General features: G+C 45.6%; 1 protein-coding gene across 6 annotated transcripts in view; it reads right to left on the reverse strand.

Annotated features, from left to right (window-relative positions):
* RIGI (RNA sensor RIG-I) overlaps positions 1 to 26,089 on the reverse strand; it is a 506,425-nt gene that overhangs the window by 70,542 nt on the left and 409,794 nt on the right. For all 6 annotated transcript variants that reach the window (XR_014970743.1, XR_014970727.1, XM_085634941.1 and 3 more), the window contains one exon: positions 5,624 to 5,770. Coding sequence is in view for 4 of the 6 variants with exons in the window: in XM_085634941.1 (XP_085491067.1) it covers positions 5,624 to 5,770 (147 nt within the window). In the remaining 2 variants the exon portion in view is untranslated. The remainder of the gene's footprint in view (positions 1 to 5,623; positions 5,771 to 26,089) is intronic.

Here is a 26,089-nt window from a genome sequence, read left to right on the forward strand (position 1 = left end):
CATTTACTTTTTTTACAAACCTCCCGCTCGCTATCCCTGAACGTACCTCCGTCAACTTGACTCCTTGTCCATGACCTGATTTGGGGAACTGGCAGAAAACAAAGTGGAACTACAGGTGCTGTAACTCCCTCCCTCTAGAGGAGGTATGGGTGCCCTGTATTTCTTGCACTGCTAACTAGCAGCTCAAATACAGTAGGTGGCCCTCTGGTTTTCGGGCCATCACACACAAGAGACAGGGCTTCCCCAAACAGAAATTCATGAGGGACACCGCTTCAGCTTCCTTCTCCTGGGCACCAGATGGGAGGCCCTCACATGCTTTTACTATGGACGGCTCGAGTATACTTACAGCGGAGACATCTGCACTCCAAAAATAACCAACCCTACTCCCCACTAATACAACTTCAGGGACCAAACTGGAGTAGGCACCAACAGCCAGCCGACAAAGAGGCATACTTATGTTCTTAACAAAGCACAAAAGTGTTTTTTAGCAGATAAAATTGCTGTACTAGAATGTCATCCTTTTTAGGTCTTGGTTCACAGCACAGCTTTCAAACAGATAAATTTGTTTACAATATATTTAGAGTGAGCTTCTCGTCTGTCTCCTTCAAAAATTGTCTTTTCCTGACCAGCCTCTTTCAGTCAACCCAGAGAAGTGTATCTCTTATAATGTGATGCTACTGGCTGTCACCTCCAGTGCAGTGCCTCTCTTGAACTGCATGATTGACTACTTTACAAATGTCTGCCGCTCTATCCGCTTCTGCTGACTACCCCTTGGCCTTCTTTCTTTCCTGATCTTTCTTTCTCCTGCATGCCACCCTCTCGCATTCCTCCCTCACACCATTCTCTCTTTTGTCTATGTGCTCTTTGTTTCCCCTGCCTGCCACCCCCATTCCTCTCTCCCACCAATGTATGTGCCTCATTTCCCCACTCACCACCCCTTCTTGTTTCTCGCCAATTCCTCACCATCCTTCCTTTCTGGCAATGTCTTGTTTGTGTCACTGTGGTCAAGTATTGCTCTTTCTTATTTTGTTTCCTAGAACCAAATCTATGTTTTGCCATGCCTTCTAAACAGTGTTCTCTTTGTCCTATCATAAATAAATTCTAGGTAGCCAGGGACCCCTTAATAATAGCCCTTGCTTTCTTTTTATGCCATGGAAACTAAAAAAAAGACGATAACGAGGGCTCCCTTGCCATCTGACCTTTACTTGACATAGACATTATTGAAGGCAAGGAAGCCTTATAACATCCTGGGGAGTGGTAGAAAAAATCTTGCTATCACTGAAGCCCACAGACGCCCCCTTTGTAAAGGCTCCAGCATGGCCCATAAACAATGTTCACCCTTTACAACCCCTACCATCTGTTCATTTTTTAATCTCTTAAGTCAACAAGGAGTCAGCCCAGACCAGCTAAAATCAGTGTTAGAAATGGGGGTCTCTAGTTGCCATAGGTAGGTACCTTGGTCCAAGTAGGGACCCTTATTCCTAGTCAGGGTAAAAGGGATACACTTCTAAAATAACCCCTGCTCACCCCCTTGGTAGCTTGGCATGAGCAGCCAGGCTTATCTTAGAGGCAGTGTGTAAAGCATTTGTGCATGCATACACTAACACAGTGAAAACACAAAAAATGGACACCACACCAGTTTAGAGAAATAAGCAAAACTTTATCTAAACCAACAAGACCAAAAACGAGATAAACATCCAACATACAATACTGTAAAAATAGTTACAGTGTAAAATAACCTTTAAATTCCAGGAACGACGTGAAAACACAGTTCCTTCGATTCGGTAGCTCCTTTTGGGGCTACCATGATACTGAACACAACAGAGTCTACCAATTCCAGCCAACCACGTCGCTACGGGTTAGCTAAAGCATCAACAGACTTGGAGGCAGTACCTTTCTTGCTGTGGCTGACACAATGGTAAGGGCCGGTCAGGGGCGATCATCGCAGTTGCAATGTGAGATGGAAGCGTTGCAGCGTGCGGTGTCCTCATGGCTCGGTGCAGGCAGCGGATCGTTGACGGAGTTGGTGAGACCAAGGCTTGCATTGCATTGCTCAATGAGGTGCTGGCAGGTCACGATGCGTTGCTGGCAGGCCACAATGCGGCGACAGAGCTGGTTGATGTGTGAGTCGGCCAGCGACGGAGCCGGTGAAGCCTGTGCAGCGTGTAGTGAAGTGGTGCAGAGTGCGTTGCCCACAGGACACGGTGCAAGCAGCGGCTTGTTGGCTGAGTCGGTGAGATCAGGGTTAAGTTGCGAAGTGAGGCGGAGCTCTCTGCGGTGCCGTCAGGACACAGAGTCTGCGACGGACTTGTGATGGAGTAGGCTGCTCTTTTCTTCTGCGGCGACTGGAACCAGCAGAACCAGAGACGGTGCCCAGAAGGATGGTGAGGTATTTGCTGATCCTGAGACCTCTTGAACAGGGGGCAAGCTCCACTTCAAGCCCTTTGAGATACTTTCTCAAGCAGGATACATACACAGCTCCTCTCCTTGGCAGAAACAGCCACTGCAGGCCAACCCTAGACAGCACACAGCAAAGGGACAGTACTCCTCCTCCAGTTTCTCCAGCTCTTCTCCTTGGCAGAGGTTCCTCTTGAAGTCCCAAAAGAGATCTAAAGTTCTGGGGTCTGGGCCCCAATATTTCTACAGCAAAATCCTTTGTTCTCTGGGGGCAGAGAAACCCTGTGCTCAGTAAAAAACAGTTCTGTCCTCTCTGGTGCAGCTTCTTCGCAGGATATGGAGACAACATTGTGGAAGGCAGACAAGGCCCATTCTGGTCAAAGGAAATCTCCTCCACCTACTCTATTCAGCCCAGGCCTGACCCATCCAGTCTCTCTGGAACCACTGCACCTCCCCAGCCCCTGTCACTCCAAAGCCAGACAGTCAATACACATCCTAGTAGAGGCACACTGGATGGCTAAGCAAGAACATACCTACTTTCTAAAAGTGGTATTTTCAAACACAGAATGTAAAAATCACCTTCACTAAAAGGTGCATTTTAACGTTCTGAGTTCAGGCATAATAAACTCAATTTTCCTACCCTGTTCCCAGGGGTAGTTATACTTATAAGAGGTTATAAACAAACTCCCTATTCTGTCCTATGGGAACAGCTAGCCTTGCAATAGTAAGACACGAGATTGGCAGTACTTCACTATTAGGACATGCCAACACATCAGGGCATGTCCTTCCTTTCACATACACTGCACCCTGCCCAGAGGGCCTAACTTAGGGGTGACTAACATGTACGAAAAGGGAAGGGTAGGGTCTGGCAAGTGAGTGCACTTGCCAAGTCGACATGGCAGTACTAGACTGCACACAGGCTCTGCAATGGCAGGTCTGAGTTACATTTACAGGCTGCTTATGTGGGTGGCACAATCCATGCTGCAAGCCCACTAGCAGCATTTAATTTACAGGCCCTGGGCACTGTACTAGGCACTGAGTAGTAAATCAAATATGGCAATCATGGAATCACTAATCCATAACAATCATTTACAAAGGAAGCACTTGCACTTTGGCACTGAACAAAGCTAAGTGCCCAAAGCATCTAGACCAGCAAAAACGTAGTCCAACACACAGCAAAAACACAGGAGGCAAAGGCAAAAATACAGGGGAAACACACGTCAATGGTGTCAGGTCTAACAACCATGTTGGCAATTCTACTACAAAATAAAATATGCTTGATCCCAGTGTTCTGACTAATTAAAGACACATTTTCAAACCTGAAAGTTTTCGCTACGATTCTTGAAAAATATATTCGTTCCCCAGCAGCAGAGCTTTCTTGTAAACTATCTTACCTCTATGCAATCAGGCTAAGACCTGACATGGCACAGAGACTGCCTTCCTTGGACACCCTGTGATTTGCAGCAAAGGGAGAAGTTTGTTTATTAATCTTGCTGAATCTGTCCATAGCTTCTGACACATCTGATCATCTTCTCCTGTTGAGTAGATTTCCATCTTTAGCACAAAAGACCATGGTATATTCAAATCGTTTGTCTCCTCCTTGAAGGACCAGACTCTTCAGGTTTTCCTGGACCCATATTTTTCTCGAGAAACACACCCCTCTGTGGTGTGCCTCTTTATTTCCCACTCTTGCGACCATCTGATATATACCTTGCACTCCTTTTGACATCATTCGAGGCTTGGAAGTCAGCATTCAGTAGTATGGTTATGCCACTAAGGACGATGCCTGCGTTAGCACTACGCAGCAAATTGTGCATCAGCGCAGGGAAAGGTCAGGAATGCGCTGTATTATGTTAATACCGCACATTCCTGTCCTTTCTTTCCCTATCATGTAGCGCAGTGCAGCAAATTGACTTGCTGCGCTGCGTGATTTTTTTCAGAAATACGCCCCATAGATGCCAAGGATTTTGTGATGTTTTTGTACTGAGACTATACTGTATCATTGAAGTATGTTGTACTGGAGAAACGTTAATAAATACAAGTAAAAAAATAAACAAAAAAAATGAAAAAATACGCCCCATAGACTGTAAGCTCTATGCCAAAATCCTTGCCAGGAATCTTCAAAAAGTTCTTAATCAGCTTATTCACCCGCACAGTCCGGATTTCTCAAAGGCAGATTACCGTAAAACAACATCAGATTATTCTGCCATGTCCTGGAAAAAAGCAAAGGCTTTAGAATCTCCATCCGCCATAATAGTTCTAGATGAGGAAAAAGCCTTTGATAAGGTCTCCTGGACATTTTTCAGGGCTATTTTAGGCAAGTCTGACCTGGAGCAAGACTTTACTACTATGACCCTGGCCCTCTACTCAAAAGCTAAAGTAAAAATTAAGGGTAACCTTTCAAATTCCGAAACAAGGATGCCCACTTTCTCCACTCATTCCTTTCAACAATAGTACCCTTCTTGGAACCGATTCCAAGAACACCAAATGAAATGTTGATTTAAAACCTGTGGAGAAAGATGCTAACCTGCAACCCGCTGAGGAAGACATCAAACTGGTAGAAGAGAAAGAGTGGGGGAAACAGACACAGAGATTCCAGAGCCAGGAAGGAGAAAGACATTAAATAGTGCTAAGTCACTGCAACTGGATGAGGCAGGACCCAAACAACCATCCAACACAACTGATTTCATGGTAAAACACTGCCATCTCTTTGAGATGGCAGTGGTGCTGGGTCTTCACATGCTGTAACTGAAGGGATGGGTCACAATTGGAGGCTTGGAGGGGAGTATTGCTCAAACCAGTGGTGGTCACAGTTATCACAAAGGTAGAGGCCACCCGTAATATACAGGTGTGATGCAGGAACCAGAGGAGCACCAAACCCTGAGCTTAAGAAGGCATAACAAGGACTGTATGTAACCCTGTTACTCTGGGCAGTAGTGTACAGTGAAGCACTGTTGCTGGATGGGTAGAGGTACCAGAGATAATCATTCTTTTCTAACCCTGAGTCTTTCCACCGTGGTGTGAAGAAACTCTGCCCTACCGAAGGTAATCAAGCTCCACAGAATAAATTGAGAGTTTACAGTCACATTGCCATGGAGAATGTCATTCATCTCAAGCAGGAGATAGTAATAAATATCTGGTTCACAGCCTTCCTTGCCAACCCGTCACTTGAGCTATTACAACATGTACTTGTGAAACTGCCAGGTGTATTCCATATGCTGCTTACCTGTATAGTTCTGATGTCTTCTGTGTAACATGCAAATCTTTTACATCTTCCGCAGAGCAGTTTCTTGTTGCCACCCTCTGGAGTTCGTGTTGCACTTAGATTTTTAGCATCACGTACTATTTTCTCATAATGTTGCAAACTAGCAATCTGAAACAGAAACATCAGCATCACCCAACTCATTGAAACTCCTGAACACATGCATTTGCTTTCATTTGAAGCGAAGATTTCCAAAGGAGTGTCAGCTACTCTGCTCTCAAAGTCGAAAAGAAAGAGGAGTGTTAGAAATGGAAGTTCTGGTTGTCAGAGTGCCCCCTGTACAAGCTGGAACCACCACTCTAGTCAGGGTAAGTTAGATACACACTAAAAGATAATCTGTGCTCACCCTCTTGTAGCTTGGCACAGAACGGTGAGGCTTATTTAAAGAGGCAATGTGTAATGTATTTGTGCAACACACCCACACAGTAACACAATGAAAATATCACAAAAATACTCCACACAGGGTTAGACAAATAGATTATATTTTTATGAGTAAAAGTAGACCAAACAGACAAAAATCCAATAAGTAGAACCGAAGTTATGGAGTTCTAAAGATTCATTCAAATTATAGTGCTTAAAGTCATAAAGCACCAACCAGGGACATCTGGTAGCACTAGGGTCAAATGAGATGGGTTCAGTCCTTCTCCTCAGCAGGGCAGAGAGCAGCAGAGCAGCACAGAAAAGCAGTTGTTCCATAGCAGAAATCAAGCAGAGTGGCAATCCTTTTAACACAGAAGTCCACTTCTGGCAGAGTTCCTCACAGGTCTAGGAGTGTACTGTCTTGGTAGGGTCAGAGCCTCAGTACTTATACTCAGTTGTGCCTTGGAAGTGGGGGTGACTTCAAAGAAGGGTCTTTTAAGTGCACACAGGCCCTTTCTTCCCAGCCCTGGTTCCAGACTATCAGCCCTTTGTGTGGGAAACAGGACACTGTCTATTCAGGTGTAAGTGACAGCTTCCCCTCTTTTCCTGCCCAAGAAGAGCTATCAGAATGCAGATGAATGCAGATGGGTTCTCTGTAACACCTATCCTTCCTGTGTTTGTGGCTGTCTACAGGAAATGCACAAAGTGTAGCTGTCACCTACCCCAGAAGTGTATTGGAGACAGGCTGCAGGCCCAAAGAGCAGTAAGAGCAGAGAAATGACCACTTTCTAAAAGTGTCATTTCTAAAACAGTAATGGTGAATCCAACTTTACCAGTAAGGAAAATGCTACTTATCACGGTATGCAGCTGTTCTCGGCATGTAGGGCTGTAGATTCACATGCTGTGCATAGCTCGCCATCTAGTGTTGGGTCCGGATGTTTGCACTTTGTTTTTCTTCGAAGAAGTCTTTCCAGTCACGAGGTAGGTGACTCCTCCTTTCGCTGATAGTGCGCATCATCTCCATCTTTAGATTGTTTTGCCGCAGAGGGTGATGATGGAGTTAGTAAGAGTAGTAAAGAGAGATGTCCATGTATATTGTATCTAGGTAAGATAGTACTGCAACAGGTATAGGTACCCGGGTCGGCGCATGGGAATCTACAGCTCTACATGCCGAGAACAGATGCATACCGTGGTAAGTAGCATTTTCTGTCCGAGGCATGTGAGCTGTAGATCACATGCTGTGCATAGACTATATAGCAGTTATCTTCCAAAGCTGTGGCTAACCTGTAGTTGTTGCAGCTGTTTGAAATATAGTACACAGAACTACTTGGCCCACTCTAGCTTGCTGTCTAGCTAAGACATCTACACAATAGTGTTTTGTAAAAGTGTGTGGTGTAGACCATGTTGCAGCTTTGCAAATGTCACCTACGGGTATATATCCTGAGAATGCCATAGAGGCCCCTAGTTGGTCAGTAGAGCGTGCTCTAGGGGGGATTGGTAATGTGCGCTTTGCTTTAATATAGCATGTTTGAATGCGCTTGACTATCCACCGTACAATAGCTTATTTTGATATAGGATTTCCTTTATGTGGTGGAGCAAAAGCAACAAATAGTTGCTTGGTCTTACGGAAAGGTTTTGTCCTTTCAATATAGAAGAGTAATGCTCTTTTCACATCTAAGGTATGTAGAGCACGTTCTGCCACAGAATCTGGTTGAGGGAAGAACCAGATTGGTTGATATGAAAGGCAGAAATGACTTTAGGTAGGAAATTTGGGTTGGTCCGAAGAACCGCTTTATTTTGGTGTATTTGTGAAAAGGGGTCTTCTATAGTTAGTGCCTGAAGCTCACCCACTCTCCTCAGTGATGTGATAGCTATGAGGAAAGCTACCTTCCAAGTGAGAAATTGCAGTTCACATCCATGCAATGGCTTAAAAGGTGGACCCATTAGTCTGGTAAGGACAATGTTCAGATTCCACACTGGAGCAGGTGGAAGTCTTGGGGGAATGGGAATGATTTTAGTCCCTCCATTAATTCTTTAATAGCAGGCACTCTAAAAAGAGACAGATGTTTTCTGTTCTGTAGATTTGCAGCAAGATGTAAGTGTATGGATGTGTATGCTAAATTGGTACGCTGTAGATATAATAGATAGCAAATGGTGTTTTGTATTGAAAAATCAAGCAGGTTGATAGGATTATTACAGTATATAACAAACGTCTTCCACTTTGCTGCATGTGGTAGGGCGCCTAGCCTCTTTGATGACATTCATGCAGTCTGGCGGAAGATTGAGATAGCCAAATTCCAGGATTTCAGGTGCCAGATCGCAAGGTTGAGATAACTGGAATCTGGATGCCTTATGTCTCCATGGCTCCGAGTGTGGAGATTGGGAGTAAGATGTAGTTTTTGGTGAGGAACTACTGATCACTCCAGCAGGGTTGTGAACCAGGGTTTACGGGCGTGGGAGCAACTAGGATTAGTGTCAGGGACTGCTGTCTGAGCTTCCGAGCCACTAATGGAATGAGTGGGAGAGGTGGAAAAGTGTAGGCAAATATCCCTGACCAAATCATCCATAGTGCATTGCCTTTGGACAATGGGTGTGGATACCTGGATGCAAAGCTTGGGCATTTTGCGTTTAGGTGTGTGGCGAACAGATCTATCTCTGGGAAGCCCCGCATTTGAAAGAATGGGAGGATAACCTGAGGGTGGAGTTCCCATTCGTGGATCTGTTGTCGTTGACGACTGAGCAGACATGCAATCTGGTTGTTTACTCCTGGAAGGTGTTCTGCAAGGAGATACATTTTGTGACTTATAGCTCATCTTCAGATGGTCTGAGCTAGTTGTGACAGCTGGAGAGTGTGCCCCTCCCTGTTTTTGTATGTAATACATTGCTGTCATGTTGTCTGTACGAATTAGGACAGCTTTGCCTACTAGATGAAGTTGAAACACTTTGAGCGCTAGAAAAATCTCTAGCAGCTCTAGATGGTTTATGTGGAGCTGCTTTTGTTGCAGAGGCCACATGCCCTGAATGGTATGTTTTTGGAGATGAGCTCCCCAGCCAGTGAGCGATGCGTCTGCAGTTAGCACTATCTGTGGAACCGGGTCGATGAAGGGCCGCCCTTTTAAAATGTTTTGTGTATTCCACCACTACAGAGAGCGCGGGGTGCGGCCCCTAGATCACTAGATCTGATAACCGACCCTGAGCCTGGTTCCACCGACGCGCTAAGCATTCCTGGAGGGGACGCATTTGAAGTCTTGTGTAAGGTACGATTAGTATGCAAGATGCCATCATTCCTAGTAACTGCATGAACACTGCGAGCTGGTAATGAGTGTTGGGGCTGAAATTGAGAGATTAAAGTCTGCATGTTGTGGATTCTGGCTGGGTTGGGACATTCTAGAGCTTTTTGAGTGTTTACTGTGGCTCCTAGACACATCTGTATGTTGGATGGTTGTAGATGAGACTTGGTCAGGTTTATGGTGAACCCAAGGTCGTGGAGTAGTTACACTGTTTTCTGAGTGTGACGTAGGCAGCTTTGTTGTGAGCTGGCTTTTATGAGCCAGTCGTCTAGGTATGGGAAGACGTGAATGTTCTGTCTTCGTAGATGAGCTGCAACTACTGCCAAGCACTTTGTGAAAACCCTTGGTGCGGTAGTTACTCCGAATGGGAGGACCTTGAATTGATAATGCTGGCCCTCTACCACAAACCTGAGGTATTTGCGGTGAGCAGGGTGTATGGGAATATGGAAATATGGAAATAGGCGTCCTTTATGTCCAGAGTGGATAGAAAGTCTCCTTGTTGAAGTAGTGGGAGCACTTGCTGGAGTGTGACCATGTGAAAGTGGTCCGACTGAATGTATAGATTTATTTCTCTGAGGTCTAGTATAGGCCTGAGAGAACCGTCTTTTTTGGGGAATTAAGAAGTACAGGGAATATACCCCGGTCCCTTGGTATTGTAAGGGGACTGGCTCTATAGCATGTTTTACCAAGAGAGTGAACCTCCTGCCTAAGGAGGGTGATATGTTGTTAGAACATTGTATGTGATCTTGGAGGACTATCTGGGGGAATGTCTGTAAGCTCGTGGCAGTAAGGCAGTAACCATATGGGATAATTTGTAGTACCCACTTGTCTGAGGTGATTGAATTCCAGACAGGTAGGAATTGAGAGAGACGTCCCCCGACAGAAGTGGAATGATCGGGAGTAACGGAAGGAAGTCACTGTTTGTTTGCAAGGGAAGTGCGTGTGGAGTTGCCTCTACCTCTTCCCTTTCTGTTGTTTCCTCGACATCCCCCTCTAAAATAGACTCTTGATGAGGAGGATTGTTTGTTACCCTTATAAGAGGAGGAGGAAGTTTGTTTGGATAAATTTTTGGAGCCACCACTGTAAAAGGAGCGACAAAAGGAACCCTTATTTGTAGATGACTGCAAAGCCCCCACGGACTTTGCGACCTCCGTGTCTTTTTTCATTTTCTCCAGCAAGGTATCAACTGCTGGGCCAAAGAGATGTTCCTTATCAAACAGCTGTCTGAGAATGGAGGTTTGTACCTTAGGCTTGAATCCTGAGATTCTCAACCAAGCACGCCTGCGTAGTAGTACGCTAGTGTTTACTGCATGAGCTGCCATGTCTGCTGCGTCGAGGGCACATCTGATGGAAGTATAGGTAATGAGTTTGCCTTCCTGGATAAGATCATTAGTCCTAGACTTAGGCTCATCAGGGAGAAATTGCAAGAGTTTTTCTGGCTCATCGTAATGAGCCATATCATATCGGGCCAACAAAGCTTGAGTATTAGCAATGCGCCAATGATTGACCATTTGGGAAGCTACTCTTTTGCCTGAGGCATCAATTAGCTTGGACTCCTTGTCAGGAGGAGGAGCCTCGCCTGTGGTCTGTGAATTAGCTCTCTTGTGAGCTTTGGAAACCACAAGAGAGTGTAAGGGCAACTGACCTTTGATGTAATTGGGGTCAATTGGTGCAGATTTATACTTTTTCTCCTCCCTAGGTGTAATTATTCTTGCCCTCACAGGATCTTTAAATATTTCATCTGCGTGCTTTAACATCCCTTTAAGCATTGGTAGTGTATGAGTGGCTCTCTGAGTGGAACTTAGGGTCTCAAATAGAAAGTCCTCTTCTAACGCCTCCTTATGCAGCTCCACCCCGTGATATTGAGCAGCCCTGTTAAGGAGCTCAATATAACCAGTGTTATCCTCAGGTGGTGAGGGTCTGGACGGATATAGATCTGGGTCATTATCCGAGTTTGGGTCAGTGTGATAATCCTCCCAGGGGTCAGTGTCCTGTGGCCTATCCTGATCCTCATCCCTATCCCCTTTATCCTGTGGGTCTGGTGATAGTGGTGGCGGTGGTGAATTTGTGGGTGTGATGAGTAGGTTGGGATCAGTTGGGGAAGGAGGTGGAATGTACGGTGGAGAAGGGTTTGTACCCACACTTTTCCTTTTGAGAGTAATGTGGTATTTCTCTGGCTGGTCTATTTTCCGTTTTTTAGGAAGGGTGGCATGGATATGTCCCGTATCTGGGTTTATCACCAGCCTTTTCTGTTTCGGATCTGAAGTCGGGGTATCGGGCCAAGGCTCTTTAGACGAAGTGTCTTTGTCCTTACTCGCCGGTTTCGGCGTCAAAGGTTTCGGCTCCGAACCTTTTCTGTGCCGAAGGTGGATTCTTCGGTAACGATGGAATTGTCACCGAGAGATGTTTCGGTTTGGGTTTCGGTGCCAAAGGTGTTGGTTGGGCATCGATATGGGGCCGGCTTGAGCCCGTGCCTAAAGGCTTATCTTTGTGTTTCGGTGCTGGGCCCCTGAACTTTTTTGTCGGTGCCGACCTTGGCCCGAAAGCAGAGGAGAGACCCAAGCCATTTTCTTTGTTTGTTGAGGGGGCAAGGGGGTATCTTTACTCACGGTACACTGACCTAGGAGTAACCTGCTCCTCTTCTTCCATGTCGGAGTCGACTTCGGACACGGAGGTATGCTGTTCTTTTTCCTCGGCTGCCTGAGCATGATGTTCTGTGTTGGAATCTTCACCGAGGATGTCCGGTGTGGAGCTACTTTGAGGTTGCACCTCGTGACATCGAGCCTGACGGTCACGAAGCGTCTTCTTCGATCGAAACTATCAGCACGTGTCACAGTCTTTCTCGTCGTGTTGTGGAGACAGACAGGAGTTGCACACTTCGTGCAAGTCAGTGTGTGGAAATTTAGCACGATACCCTGGGCAGAGTTTGAAAGAAGTTCGTTACATCGACTGCTAGCGCAGTCGGCGTGGGTAGGCCCGACGGCCCGCCACAAGTTTTCCGGTTCCAGTTGTTTTGAGTTGAGACGATATGCAAAGAATGGGAAACCGCGATCGATAACAATACCGTTGAGAGTAGTGGATTGTGTTTTGAAGGGGTCCTAGAAACGGTGCCAAACCGGAGTGCAGCAATACACATCTGAACCCGATAGCGGAAAAAAACATTCCAAAGATGGAGTCGATGCCCATGCACATTATCACCTACCTCATGACTGGAAATACTTCTTTGAAGAAAAACAAGTGCAAACATCCGGACCCAACACTAGAGCTATGCACTGCCTGTGATCTACAGCTCACATGCCTCGAACAGAGGATTTATCATTACCATTTAAAACATGATGCAGCTAATCCTTTCTAATCAGGAATTACAGCTTAAAAGTATATTAAGGAATTTGCAATGATAACCTATGAGAGGAGTAGTCCTTAAAATAGTGAAAAATTAATGTGGGTGTGTGTCACTACTAGGACACGCAAAACTTATCAGTATATGCCCTGCCTTTTACTTACACAGCCCCCTGCATGTGGGCTACCTAGGGCCTACCTTAGGGGTGACTTATGTGTAATTAAAGGGGAGTTTGAGTCTTGGCAAGTAGTTTGCCAAGTTGAAGTGGTAGTAAACTGCACATAAAGGCCCTGCAATGGCAGGTCTAAGACAGGTTCGAAAGGCTACCTTTGTGTGCTGCAGGCCCACTAGGAGCATTTATGTTTTCAGGCCCTGGTTATAGGGTATACCACTTTACAAGGGACTTACAAGTAAACTAAATACGCCAATTGTATATATACCAATTTTACCATGTTTAGGGGAGATACACATAAACATTAGCACTGGTCAGTGGTAAAGTGCTCAGAGGTCTAAAGCCAACCTAAGGATCAGCAAAAAAGGAGGTAAGCAGTCAAAAAGGTTTGGGGGAAGAGCACCCTTAGGATGACAGGTCTAATAAGGAGAAAAACATCACCAGAGAACTATGCCAGAAAACAGACCCAGAGCCTGTTTATTTATCCAGGTAAACCGACCGGTGGCATGCGCTTTTCCAAGCAGATTTCTGAATAGGAGAGTTTGTTTGGAAAAAGCCAGATATGTCTATGAATCAAGTTTAATGTTGAAATCTACTGAAAACATTAAGGGAAAAATTATGGTTGGTGCTTATACATAGGATGAGATGCGTGCATATCAGCATTTCAAAGTTTAACTACAGGCTATTCAGACCCAGGAAAAAGCATTTTCTTAGTCACAGAGGGTCTAATCACAGGCTCAGGTATAAATGCAATTTCCTCCATCGTTGGAGAGAGCAACATTTCCTATACGAGGCATGTTTAGCTGAATCATCCGTTCTCTTCATATCCATCCACGATTGAAGTTAAGTTTAGAAATGCCAAGCTTACATTGCACCTGAATATGGAGGGGCAGATTTGTTGATCTTTCATGTAGCCCAATGCAGCAAGCCTCCTTGCTGCGCTGCGTGAAAGCAAAAGGGCATTATACAACGCATTCCTTCCTTCTCCAGCACTGGTGCACTTTTGGCTGCCTAGCGCCAATGCAGGCACCCTTGCGTTGTGTTGCAAGGAGGCCTGCAATATAGGTAGGATTGTTTATGTGCAGGATGGTACTCCTGCCTGCACCAAAACAATCCTGAGAGGAATTTTCCTCTTTCTATGTGTGCTGCAAAATGAAGCACACAGAAAGAGAAAATACGAGGAGAAATAAAAATATTTCTCCATGTTACACCTCATCTGGGGAAGCATTGCATTTTGGTGCATTCCCAGGTCTACCACTAATGGTAAATTGAGAACGCGCCAAAATCCATGGGTGGACGTATGGGAACACCCATGCTCCACCCACGGAATGCCTCCCTGGGGCAGAGTGTGTCGATTTGCACTGCCTGGCATTACTCTAGATTTGTCAAGCCATGCAGGGCCACGCAAGATGGTCATGCGTGACTTAATACATCTCACTTAGGTGTTGCATCGCCCTTGTGTGGTGCAAGGATTGCACAAAACCTTGATAAATATGTTACATAGTGTGTATCAGTGAAAAATGTTAACCTTAGTTTTCCACCTTGCTTCAGTTATTGACATCATCCCTATTCACATTTGACAAAAGCAACTTCCTTTTGCTATGTTATGTGTATTTGTAAAGCACACTATCACCGGCATGGGGATCCTGGCGCTGAGCAGGTGTGTGAGCCTTGCCTTGAGTATGGTAGGTAGGTAATTTGAAAAGCTAGGTCTTCTATTTCATGCTGAATTCAAGAAGAGACGAGAGAGCCAATCCACACTTTGGGAACAATATTAGAGAACCCCTGTCCTCCTATTCAGGTTCTGTGCATGTGTTGGATGTGTGCGAGCTGAAGTCCTGCTGAGTGGAGGTGTCTGGGCGGTTGGTGGAAATGCAACTATTAAGTTAGATGCAACCTGAGTTGTGCAGTACCTTGAATGTGTGTGTGAGGAGTTTAAATTGAGTGCATTGGTATATTGGGAGCCAGTGAAGCTCCCAGAGTTGTGTTGTGATATGAATTCTGTGTGTGTGAGGTTGAAGATGAGTCTGAATATCGGGTTCTGGATGGTTTGTAGTCTTCTAGTGAGTTCCTTGGTGATCCCTGCATAGAGTGTTCCCATAGTCCAACTTGCTGGTGACTACGGCATTGGTAAACGTTTTTCTGGTGTTGCTTGGGAGGCATTTGAATACCTTCCTCAGCATTTTCAGGGTGTGGAAGAAGGATGCAGTGACGGTATTGACTTCTGTGGTCATGTCCATTTTGTTTCCAATGGATATACTACACTCCTGGCGTAGGTTATGGGTGTGGGTCCAAGTTTGTCAGGCCTTTGTCAGGCCACATGTTGGAAGTCCCATGGTGATGTGTTCTTGCCAAAAATCATTATTTTTTTCTTGCCTGTGTTGAGCTTCAGACAGTTGGCTGTTATCCACTTAGCGACCTAGTTCATGGAGGGTGTAAACTTGTTTCTTGTGTTGGGGGAGGGTCTTATCGAAGGGGGAGAGTGTGAGTCACATGTTCCTGTGTAGGAGAACATGTTGATGTTGTGTGCACAGATGATGTTGGCCAGAGACATCATGTATGTATTGAAGAGGGTGGGGCTGAGCGATGAACCTTGAGGAACTCCACAGATGAGTTTTCAGGCCTATGTGGAGCTAGGTGCCAGACTGACAGCTTCTGTTCTATCCGTTAAGAAAGTGCAAATCCAGTGGAGAGCAGTTCCTTGGATGCCAATCTTGTGCAGGTCTGATGAGGATGGGTTGAGAGTTGTGGATGGGGATGATGAGGATGGGGTGTGAAATTGTGTCAAATGCTGCAGAGTTTTCTAGATGAATGAGGTCTGCCATGACTCCTTTGTCAAGGATCATTCAGGTGGCATCTGTGGAGGCCATGAGTGCTGTTTCTGTACTGTGGTTGAGCCTGATCCAGACAGCGAGGTGCAGAGGTAGTCAGTGAGGCATTGGTTGATTCGTTTTTCTAAGACCTTTGCAGGGTATTGTAGGAGGGAGATGAGTTTGTAGTTGGAAACTGTGGCTGGATCAGTGGATGGCTTCTTGAGCAGGGGCATGATGGTGACATGTTTCCAAGTGTTTGGGAATAAGGCTGAGTCGATGGAGGCATTGTGGTTGGATGTTAGTGCTATGCTGATCGGTTAAAAGTCCTTAGGTAAAGGCATGGTGGGGGCAAGGGACAGATGGAGTCAATGTCTGGATGGTCTTCATGGGAGCAGCAATTTTGACGATGGTGACAGCTGGCCACGAGGTCAGGGTTCGTTCATCTGCAGTGATGGGAAGTTGGGTTGCAAAGGTGATGAGGTCCAGTTGAGGGTCGAAATTGCTATGTATGGAGGTGATTTTGTTACAGGACAATTCAGAGAGCTGGTTGCAAATATCTTGTGAGGGAGTAATGTTGCTGAAGGCGGCAGGTTGCTTGATGTTGCCTTTTGGCAAAGCACCATGCACCAACTTCCCCACAGGACCATGATCAGTGCATGACATAGAAAATAAACATAAGAGGTGATGCCAGATTTGCAAGTGTATGAGTGTATCTCATATGACATTTGCGGCACTAAAAGTCAATTGAAAATGAACTACTTCAATGCTATCTCAGCTGGCGATGCCCGGCCTCACAGACTGTTAATAATGTACAACAGAGCACATAATAATGTTTCTCAAAATGCTGTATTTCAAAAATGTAGATTGCAGAAACATGCTATATAATTTGTGTGCAAACTCTTCTGAAGTTGTGTTTTCCTTTTGTAGTTAATAATTTTAAAGGTGTCCTGTTTAAAGCAATAGGATGGGAATTCACTTTTGAAGCAATACCATTTGATTACATCAGTTCTGAATGTTTTGTCACAGTCTCCAGTTTTAATGTAAAATTACAGACACTGGCAGATTCTGCCTCCCCCTGCAAACACCATGTTTGCACTTACATTTGGCTGTATGCTGGGGAGATGAATAGACATAGAGCTGCAGAGCTCCTGATACAAGAGAAAATCACTGCTCAGGTGTTCTAATTATAAACTGACTGATGGGGAAGAAAATAAGCTTGTATCCTTCAAGTCTGAGGTGATGGTGTTAGTAGTAGGAGGTTCGCATGACAGGTGCTCTTCTCTCATTAAACACTCAGGTGAGATCTAGTGCCCAGATTTATAAAGACGTTGCCTCTGGTTTGTGTTACTTTTTTAAAAAACAGACCTGACGCAAAGTGTTGGGTTGATATTTACAATCTAACTTAAATCACAATTTGTGTTGGATTGTGACCAGAAGTAACTCAAGGTAGCATTACTTTGGGTAAAGGGGGAGTTCCATGGATGGTACATGGGTGTTCCTAAGCACCCACACATGGGTTTTGACACAAATCCCTATCTAGAAAGAACTGTAGACAGGGATTTATGCCAAACTCCTGTGCCTCCTTGAGGCAGGCCTAACAAAGAGAAAAGTATTTTTTTCTCCTTGTTTTGGCCCTCTACCGGTGGGCTGCACAAATGCAAACAGGTAATCAATTAATCAGCATTTGTATAGTGCAGCACTGTCACCCCTAAGGGTATCTGGACGCTGAGGGTGATGTGTCTCCATTTGAAAAGCCAGGTCTTGAGCTTCTTTCTGCCAGGGAGGGTGTAGCTCGGAGGTGGATGGATGGACAGGTCGTTCCATGCACTTTTTGTTGGCATGCCAGACTATCTGTTCAAACGTCTGCAAGTGATACAAAATGCTGTGGCCAAACTGTTGTGCAACAAAGGCAGATACAGCTCAGCAACCAATTGCTTGAGGCAATTTCACTGGATGCCCATGCATCAAAGAGCAAGATTTAAGCTCTTAGGACATGCACACAAGGCACTCCATCATACTGGCCCTAGGATGCTTCGTAATAAAATCAAATTCTACACTCCTCCCAGGTGCCTATGGTCACGTCTTCAGGCACTAGTTGAGACTAAAAGGAGCAAAAGATCAGGGCAGGTGGACGCACCTTTTCATACATCGCAGCCGTGCACTGGAACAAGCTTCCACTGGAACTACGGCTGATCGAGGATTACATAGCGTTCAGGAAGAAACTTAAAACCCACTTATTCCCCAAGGACTGATGCCACCTACCTTAACAGCCCCAGCCGTAACCACCACCCTCCCGCTACATCAGCGCCGTGATATCCCTATGGGATGAATGTTGCGCTTTACAAATAAATAAATAAATAAATAAATAGGGAAAGGTCGCTCCAGATCTTGGCAGTAATAAAGGAGATCAAGTGGCCCCCGCTGCAACGGATGCAGAGGTGTGTGTTCGAGGACGAGTGAGGCGGAGCACAGGTGTCTTGTGGACAGGTGGAAGTTCAGTTGATGGTTGATGTTTCTTGATCGTGTACAGCTTTGTAAGCGTGCATGAGGATCTTGAACTGGCATCTCTTCTGGATGGGAGCCAGTGGTTTTCTGAATTGGGGTGATGCGGGTCCGTTTGGGGCAGTCCAGGACGAGTCTGGCTGCACCGTTCTGTATAGTCTGGAGTCTTTTGAGGAGCTGGGTGGAGAATAAGGTGTAAAGAGCATTGTCATAGTCAAGACGGCTGGTGATGAGGGCGTGCGTGACGTTCTTTCCGGTGTTGGTAAGGATCCAGACTCTGAGGCGCATAGGGAGGGTGTGGTAGCAGGAGGCGGCGACTGCGTTGAATTGACGTTTTATTTCATTAGTTGGCTGTCAAGCATGTTGCCAAGGTTGCGTGCATGGTCTGTCGGTGCGGGTGTTGGTCCAAATTCTACTGGCCACCAGCAGTGGTCCCTTACGGAGGTGTTCTTCCTGAAGATCAGTACTTCTGTTTTGTCGGATATGAGTTTCAGGCAGCTGTCTCTCTCTGTCTGTCTTAAGGGAGACGCCTTAAAGCATAGTTATTAAATTGGAAAGCACACCTTCCTGCTCACAAACTATGTTGACCACAATGCAGACACCTTTGCACCCTGGCGCAAAGGTGTCTGCATTGGTACATGGCAGCCAAAAGTGGGTAAGCATAGAGAGAGGGCAGAACTGCCCCACATTATTGTAGATATGGTGTTGTTCTGCTCTCTCCTGTTGACACAACGCACCATAACAACTTTATTGCATCATTTATTTATAAAGTTGACCTTTAATGTCCACAATGCATTTGAGATGTTTATTCTATTTAATATAACAATTAGTGCAGTGCCAAAGAAACATTATAGAAATCTGTGATGTTTGCAATTCGGTCCTTTTTCGTTTAATTTTTATTTCGGTTTTAATAGTAGAAGTGCAATGTAATCTACAACTAAAATATTCTTGTCCTTAGTTTGAAAAGTTTTCAACACCTTACCTTGACAGTAGTGTTAGAGTGACATTGTGAGTCCATGGCTATCCAAATTTTGGTGTGTACAGGAGATAGAGTCAGAATCAGGTTAAGAACTTGTTCATCATTGTTTCACTTTTTTGCAAGGTAAAATGTATGTGAAGAAAATACCCCCTGCATTCTCAGTTTTGCAGCTGTGACGGGCTACAGGATGCAATGTTAGTGCCCTACCTGTCACTCTAAGATGCAAACTTGGGACAATTTGTAACTCCCACACCTGGTAAATAGCACATTTAATGGTGTAAGTATTTACTGGGTGCAGTGTAGCCGCATCAAATACCAGATAACTCCGAATGAGGCGCTGAGTGTTTAATTGCTGGCTAGATATGAAAAAATATGTTAGGAGGGTCTTTTCCACAGAAATAGCTGTTTCTCCTCAGCAGGCCCAAAGCTGTGCAACGATGTTGCTGTGAGGTCATGGTTTCATATTTTCTTTTCACCCTTTACAGCATTGATTGGATGCCAATAACATAAGGCATTGCATCAGAGAGGTAGCATGCATGGTTCACAAATGGTTAACTCTGATCAGCAATATATGGGGGAACCACACTTGCATTAGTGCCCTACCTTGGTTCTTTCGCTCACCTATTCCAGGGCCAGATGTAATATTATTCCTCTTTCAAAAAGTGGTCGCAAATTTTGCTCCACTTTTTGAAAATGGAATACTATTTTGTGAACCAACCTATGTACTAATAGGTCAGTTCACAAAAACTGAATCACAGAGGGTCACATAAACGACCTGGCCAATTATTATTCATTAGGCTGGTTATAATTTGAAACCCCCCTATTGGTGGCGCCATGCAAGGGACAGCAGATCACCATCCCTATGACTGCAATCCAAAACGGAAAACTTTGGGGGAATATTCTCAAGAATGTGTGATAACCATCGCAAAAGTTACTTAACACAACCTCCAACAAGACAGTCTATCATGGGAAATTTATGCCGTGTTAACCAAGTATTCACAACATGGCGGCACCATGCGATAGTCACCAGATAACGCATCAAATGACTGCGATAAAATCAACACCACGCCGCAAAAATGCGAAAGACGAACGCAAAAAAAGTTGCGATGAGGCCAATCGCGATACAAAAAGCAGCGAAAACCAGCGTCAGGCCTGTAAATCCCACGCGTCTGGTGGGAAAATGCACTATAAAAGCTACAAAATCAACACCCCAGAAACAATCCAAAGTCCTAGCATCATGGATGCACCCCGACCGAGCACAGAGGCCAACACGAACCCCACAAGCCCCACAGACCCCCAGCAAGGAACAACGGGGTCGGGGAAGGCCAAGGAGAAGAGGGAGAGGAAGACGGGGTGCAGTCTGCAGGAAAACAAGATCAGCGTCACGGAGGTGACAGAACACTACCAGCAAATGACCCACAATTAGACTACCTTGAATGCAGCCGGAGTGTCGAGGAGGCCAATGGAGGAGGTCAAGAGGCGCTGGCATGATGTAAAAACCTAAACCTAAACCTAAACCAGGCACAAAGCCGCTGCCAACAGGAAGGCAGCAACGGCGACAGGAGGTGGAAGTCCTGTGCCACAGGAGGAGCTGGAGGACATGGAGGCCCGTCATCAGTGTGGAGGCATGCAAGGAGGTGGGAGTACAGACACAGCTCGAGAGGACCTGACACAACAACAACAGTGTGAGTAACGACCAGGGACTGGTGGGAGATGGGCACAATGGCACACATGCAAAATTAAGTATAGCACACAGCACACCCATAATGACCCAGGATCATGTCCCTCATCCCCGTGGCACACTGGAGCACACACACATTGCAATCACAGCACATCTCATGACAATGTGGCACAAAGTGCAACACCGACACTGCAGAACAGGGGACACAACTGGGTCAGCTCATGCGCAGAAAGAGGCCAATGACATTTGACAGAGCAGGGAACTGTGAGATGCATATGTATGGGTACAATCTCGCATCCGTCACGTAGTCCAAATGTCCACTTCCCCCTCAAATTGCCAGCACCGCCCAAACAGTCGAAATGTACATTGTCACACAGTCTGCATGTCTACAAGAACAATGCGCCAACATAAATGTCAACACAATGTCAACATGCATCTCCCCTTCACATTGCAGAGGGACGAACAACACCTCCAGCAGGTCAGACCAGACAACCCATCAGTGATTCCGGAGACAACCACCACACCGACGCCCTACAACAGCTCATGGACATCTCAAGCAACCCCCTTTCAGGAGCAGGCAGCCAAGCTACATAGAGGAGACCCCAGTCCCTGCACAGACCACACAGCAGGAAGCACCCGCCACCATGGATGGCTCCCAACACTTCACCGAGGCACACATCGCATTCCAATGCCAGGTGTCAGAATGCCTCCTATTCAGGTTCTGTGCATGTGTTGGATGTGTGCGAGCTGAAGTCCTGCTGAGTGGAGGTGTCTGGGCGGTTGGTGGAAATGCAACTATTAAGTTAGATGCAACCTGAGTTGTGCAGTACCTTGAATGTGTGTGTGAGGAGTTTAAATTGAGTGCATTGGTATATTGGGAGCCAGTGAAGCTCCCAGAGTTGTGTTGTGATATGAATTCTGTGTGTGTGAGGTTGAAGATGAGTCTGAATATCGGGTTCTGGATGGTTTGTAGTCTTCTAGTGAGTTCCTTGGTGATCCCTGCATAGAGTGTTCCCATAGTCCAACTTGCTGGTGACTACGGCATTGGTAAACGTTTTTCTGGTGTTGCTTGGGAGGCATTTGAATACCTTCCTCAGCATTTTCAGGGTGTGGAAGAAGGATGCAGTGACGGTATTGACTTCTGTGGTCATGTCCATTTTGTTTCCAATGGATATACTACACTCCTGGCGTAGGTTATGGGTGTGGGTCCAAGTTTGTCAGGCCTTTGTCAGGCCACATGTTGGAAGTCCCATGGTGATGTGTTCTTGCCAAAAATCATTATTTTTTTCTTGCCTGTGTTGAGCTTCAGACAGTTGGCTGTTATCCACTTAGCGACCTAGTTCATGGAGGGTGTAAACTTGTTTCTTGTGTTGGGGGAGGGTCTTATCGAAGGGGGAGAGTGTGAGTCACATGTTCCTGTGTAGGAGAACATGTTGATGTTGTGTGCACAGATGATGTTGGCCAGAGACATCATGTATGTATTGAAGAGGGTGGGGCTGAGCGATGAACCTTGAACTCCACAGATGAGTTTTCAGGCCTATGTGGAGCTAGGTGCCAGACTGACAGCTTCTGTTCTATCCGTTAAGAAAGTGCAAATCCAGTGGAGAGCAGTTCCTTGGATGCCAATCTTGTGCAGGTCTGATGAGGATGGGTTGAGAGTTGTGGATGGGGATGATGAGGATGGGGTGTGAAATTGTGTCAAATGCTGCAGAGTTTTCTAGATGAATGAGGTCTGCCATGACTCCTTTGTCAAGGATCATTCAGGTGGCGTCTGTGGAGGCCATGAGTGCTGTTTCTGTACTGTGGTTGAGCCTGATCCAGACAGCGAGGTGCAGAGGTAGTCAGTGAGGCATTGGTTGATTCGTTTTTCTAAGACCTTTGCAGGGTATTGTAGGAGGGAGATGAGTTTGTAGTTGGAAACTGTGGCTGGATCAGTGGATGGCTTCTTGAGCAGGGGCATGATGGTGACATGTTTCCAAGTGTTTGGGAATAAGGCTGAGTCGATGGAGGCATTGTGGTTGGATGTTAGTGCTATGCTGATCGGTTAAAAGTCCTTAGGTAAAGGCATGGTGGGGGCAAGGGACAGATGGAGTCAATGTCTGGATGGTCTTCATGGGAGCAGCAATTTTGACGATGGTGACAGCTGGCCACGAGGTCAGGGTTCGTTCATCTGCAGTGATGGGAAGTTGGGTTGCAAAGGTGATGAGGTCCAGTTGAGGGTCGAAATTGCTATGTATGGAGGTGATTTTGTTACAGGACAATTCAGAGAGCTGGTTGCAAATATCTTGTGAGGGAGTAATGTTGCTGAAGGCGGCAGGTTGCTTGATGTTGCCTTTTGGCAAAGCACCATGCACCAACTTCCCCACAGGACCATGATCAGTGCATGACATAGAAAATAAACATAAGAGGTGATGCCAGATTTGCAAGTGTATGAGTGTATCTCATATGACATTTGCGGCACTAAAAGTCAATTGAAAATGAACTACTTCAATGCTATCTCAGCTGGCGATGCCCGGCCTCACAGACTGTTAATAATGTACAACAGAGCACATAATAATGTTTCTCAAAATGCTGTATTTCAAAAATGTAGATTGCAGAAACATGCTATATAATTTGTGTGCAAACTCTTCTGAAGTTGTGTTTTCCTTTTGTAGTTAATAATTTTAAAGGTGTCCTGTTTAAAGCAATAGGATGGGAATTCACTTTTGAAGCAATACCATTTGATTACATCAGTTCTGAATGTTTTGTCACAGTCTCCAGTTTTAATGTAAAATTACAGACACTGGCAGATTCTGCCTCCCCCTGCAAACACCATGTTTGCACTTACATTTGGCTGTATGCTGGGGAGATGAATAGACATAGAGCTGCAGAGCTCCTGATACAAGAGAAAATCACTGCTCAGGTGTTCTAATTATAAACTGACTGATGGGGAAGAAAATAAGCTTGTATCCTTCAAGTCTGAGGTGATGGTGTTAGTAGTAGGAGGTTCGCATGACAGGTGCTCTTCTCTCATTAAACACTCAGGTGAGATCTAGTGCCCAGATTTATAAAGACGTTGCCTCTGGTTTGTGTTACTTTTTTAAAAAACAGACCTGACGCAAAGTGTTGGGTTGATATTTACAATCTAACTTAAATCACAATTTGTGTTGGATTGTGACCAGAAGTAACTCAAGGTAGCATTACTTTGGGTAAAGGGGGAGTTCCATGGATGGTACATGGGTGTTCCTAAGCACCCACACATGGGTTTTGACACAAATCCCTATCTAGAAAGAACTGTAGACAGGGATTTATGCCAAACTCCTGTGCCTCCTTGAGGCAGGCCTAACAAAGAGAAAAGTATTTTTTTCTCCTTGTTTTGGCCCTCTACCGGTGGGCTGCACAAATGCAAACAGGTAATCAATTAATCAGCATTTGTATAGTGCAGCACTGTCACCCCTAAGGGTATCTGGACGCTGAGGGTGATGTGTCTCCATTTGAAAAGCCAGGTCTTGAGCTTCTTTCTGCCAGGGAGGGTGTAGCTCGGAGGTGGATGGATGGACAGGTCGTTCCATGCACTTTTTGTTGGCATGCCAGACTATCTGTTCAAACGTCTGCAAGTGATACAAAATGCTGTGGCCAAACTGTTGTGCAACAAAGGCAGATACAGCTCAGCAACCAATTGCTTGAGGCAATTTCACTGGATGCCCATGCATCAAAGAGCAAGATTTAAGCTCTTAGGACATGCACACAAGGCACTCCATCATACTGGCCCTAGGATGCTTCGTAATAAAATCAAATTCTACACTCCTCCCAGGTGCCTATGGTCACGTCTTCAGGCACTAGTTGAGACTAAAAGGAGCAAAAGATCAGGGCAGGTGGAAGCACCTTTTCATACATCGCAGCCGTGCACTGGAACAAGCTTCCACTGGAACTACGGCTGATCGAGGACTACATAGCGTTCAGGAAGAAACTTAAAACCCACTTATTCCCCAAGGACTGATGCCACCTACCTTAACAGCCCCAGCCGTAACCACCACCCTCCCGCTACATCAGCGCCGTGATATCCCTATGGGATGAATGTTGCGCTTTACAAATAAATAAATAAATAAATAAATAGGGAAAGGTCGCTCCAGATCTTGGCAGTAATAAAGGAGATCAAGTGGCCCCCGCTGCAACGGATGCAGAGGTGTGTGTTCGAGGACGAGTGAGGCGGAGCACAGGTGTCTTGTGGACAGGTGGAAGTTCAGTTGATGGTTGATGTTTCTTGATCGTGTACAGCTTTGTAAGCGTGCATGAGGATCTTGAACTGGCATCTCTTCTGGATGGGAGCCAGTGGTTTTCTGAATTGGGGTGATGCGGGTCCGTTTGGGGCAGTCCAGGACGAGTCTGGCTGCACCGTTCTGTATAGTCTGGAGTCTTTTGAGGAGCTGGGTGGAGAATAAGGTGTAAAGAGCATTGTCATAGTCAAGACGGCTGGTGATGAGGGCCTGCGTGACGTTCTTTCCGGTGTTGGTAAGGATCCAGACTCTGAGGCGCATAGGGAGGGTGTGGTAGCAGGAGGCGGCGACTGCGTTGAATTGACGTTTTATTTCATTAGTTGGCTGTCAAGCATGTTGCCAAGGTTGCGTGCATGGTCTGTCGGTGCGGGTGTTGGTCCAAATTCTACTGGCCACCAGCAGTGGTCCCTTACGGAGGTGTTCTTCCTGAAGATCAGTACTTCTGTTTTGTCGGATATGAGTTTCAGGCAGCTGTCTCTCTCTGTCTGTCTTAAGGGAGACGCCTTAAAGCATAGTTATTAAATTGGAAAGCACACCTTCCTGCTCACAAACTATGTTGACCACAATGCAGACACCTTTGCACCCTGGCGCAAAGGTGTCTGTATTGGTACATGGCAGCCAAAAGTGGGTAAGCATAGAGAGAGGGCAGAACTGCCCCACATTATTGTAGATATGGTGTTGTTCTGCTCTCTCCTGTTGACACAACGCACCATAACAACTTTATTGCATCATTTATTTATAAAGTTGACCTTTAATGTCCACAATGCATTTGAGATGTTTATTCTATTTAATATAACAATTAGTGCAGTGCCAAAGAAACATTATAGAAATCTGTGATGTTTGCAATTCGGTCCTTTTTCGTTTAATTTTTATTTCGGTTTTAATAGTAGAAGTGCAATGTAATCTACAACTAAAATATTCTTGTCCTTAGTTTGAAAAGTTTTCAACACCTTACCTTGACAGTAGTGTTAGAGTGACATTGTGAGTCCATGGCTATCCAAATTTTGGTGTGTACAGGAGATAGAGTCAGAATCAGG

The sequence above is a fragment of the Triturus cristatus genome, chromosome 2_1 (genome assembly GCF_964204655.1).
Source record: "Triturus cristatus chromosome 2_1, aTriCri1.1, whole genome shotgun sequence".
Classification (NCBI taxonomy): Eukaryota; Metazoa; Chordata; class Amphibia; order Caudata; family Salamandridae; genus Triturus; species Triturus cristatus.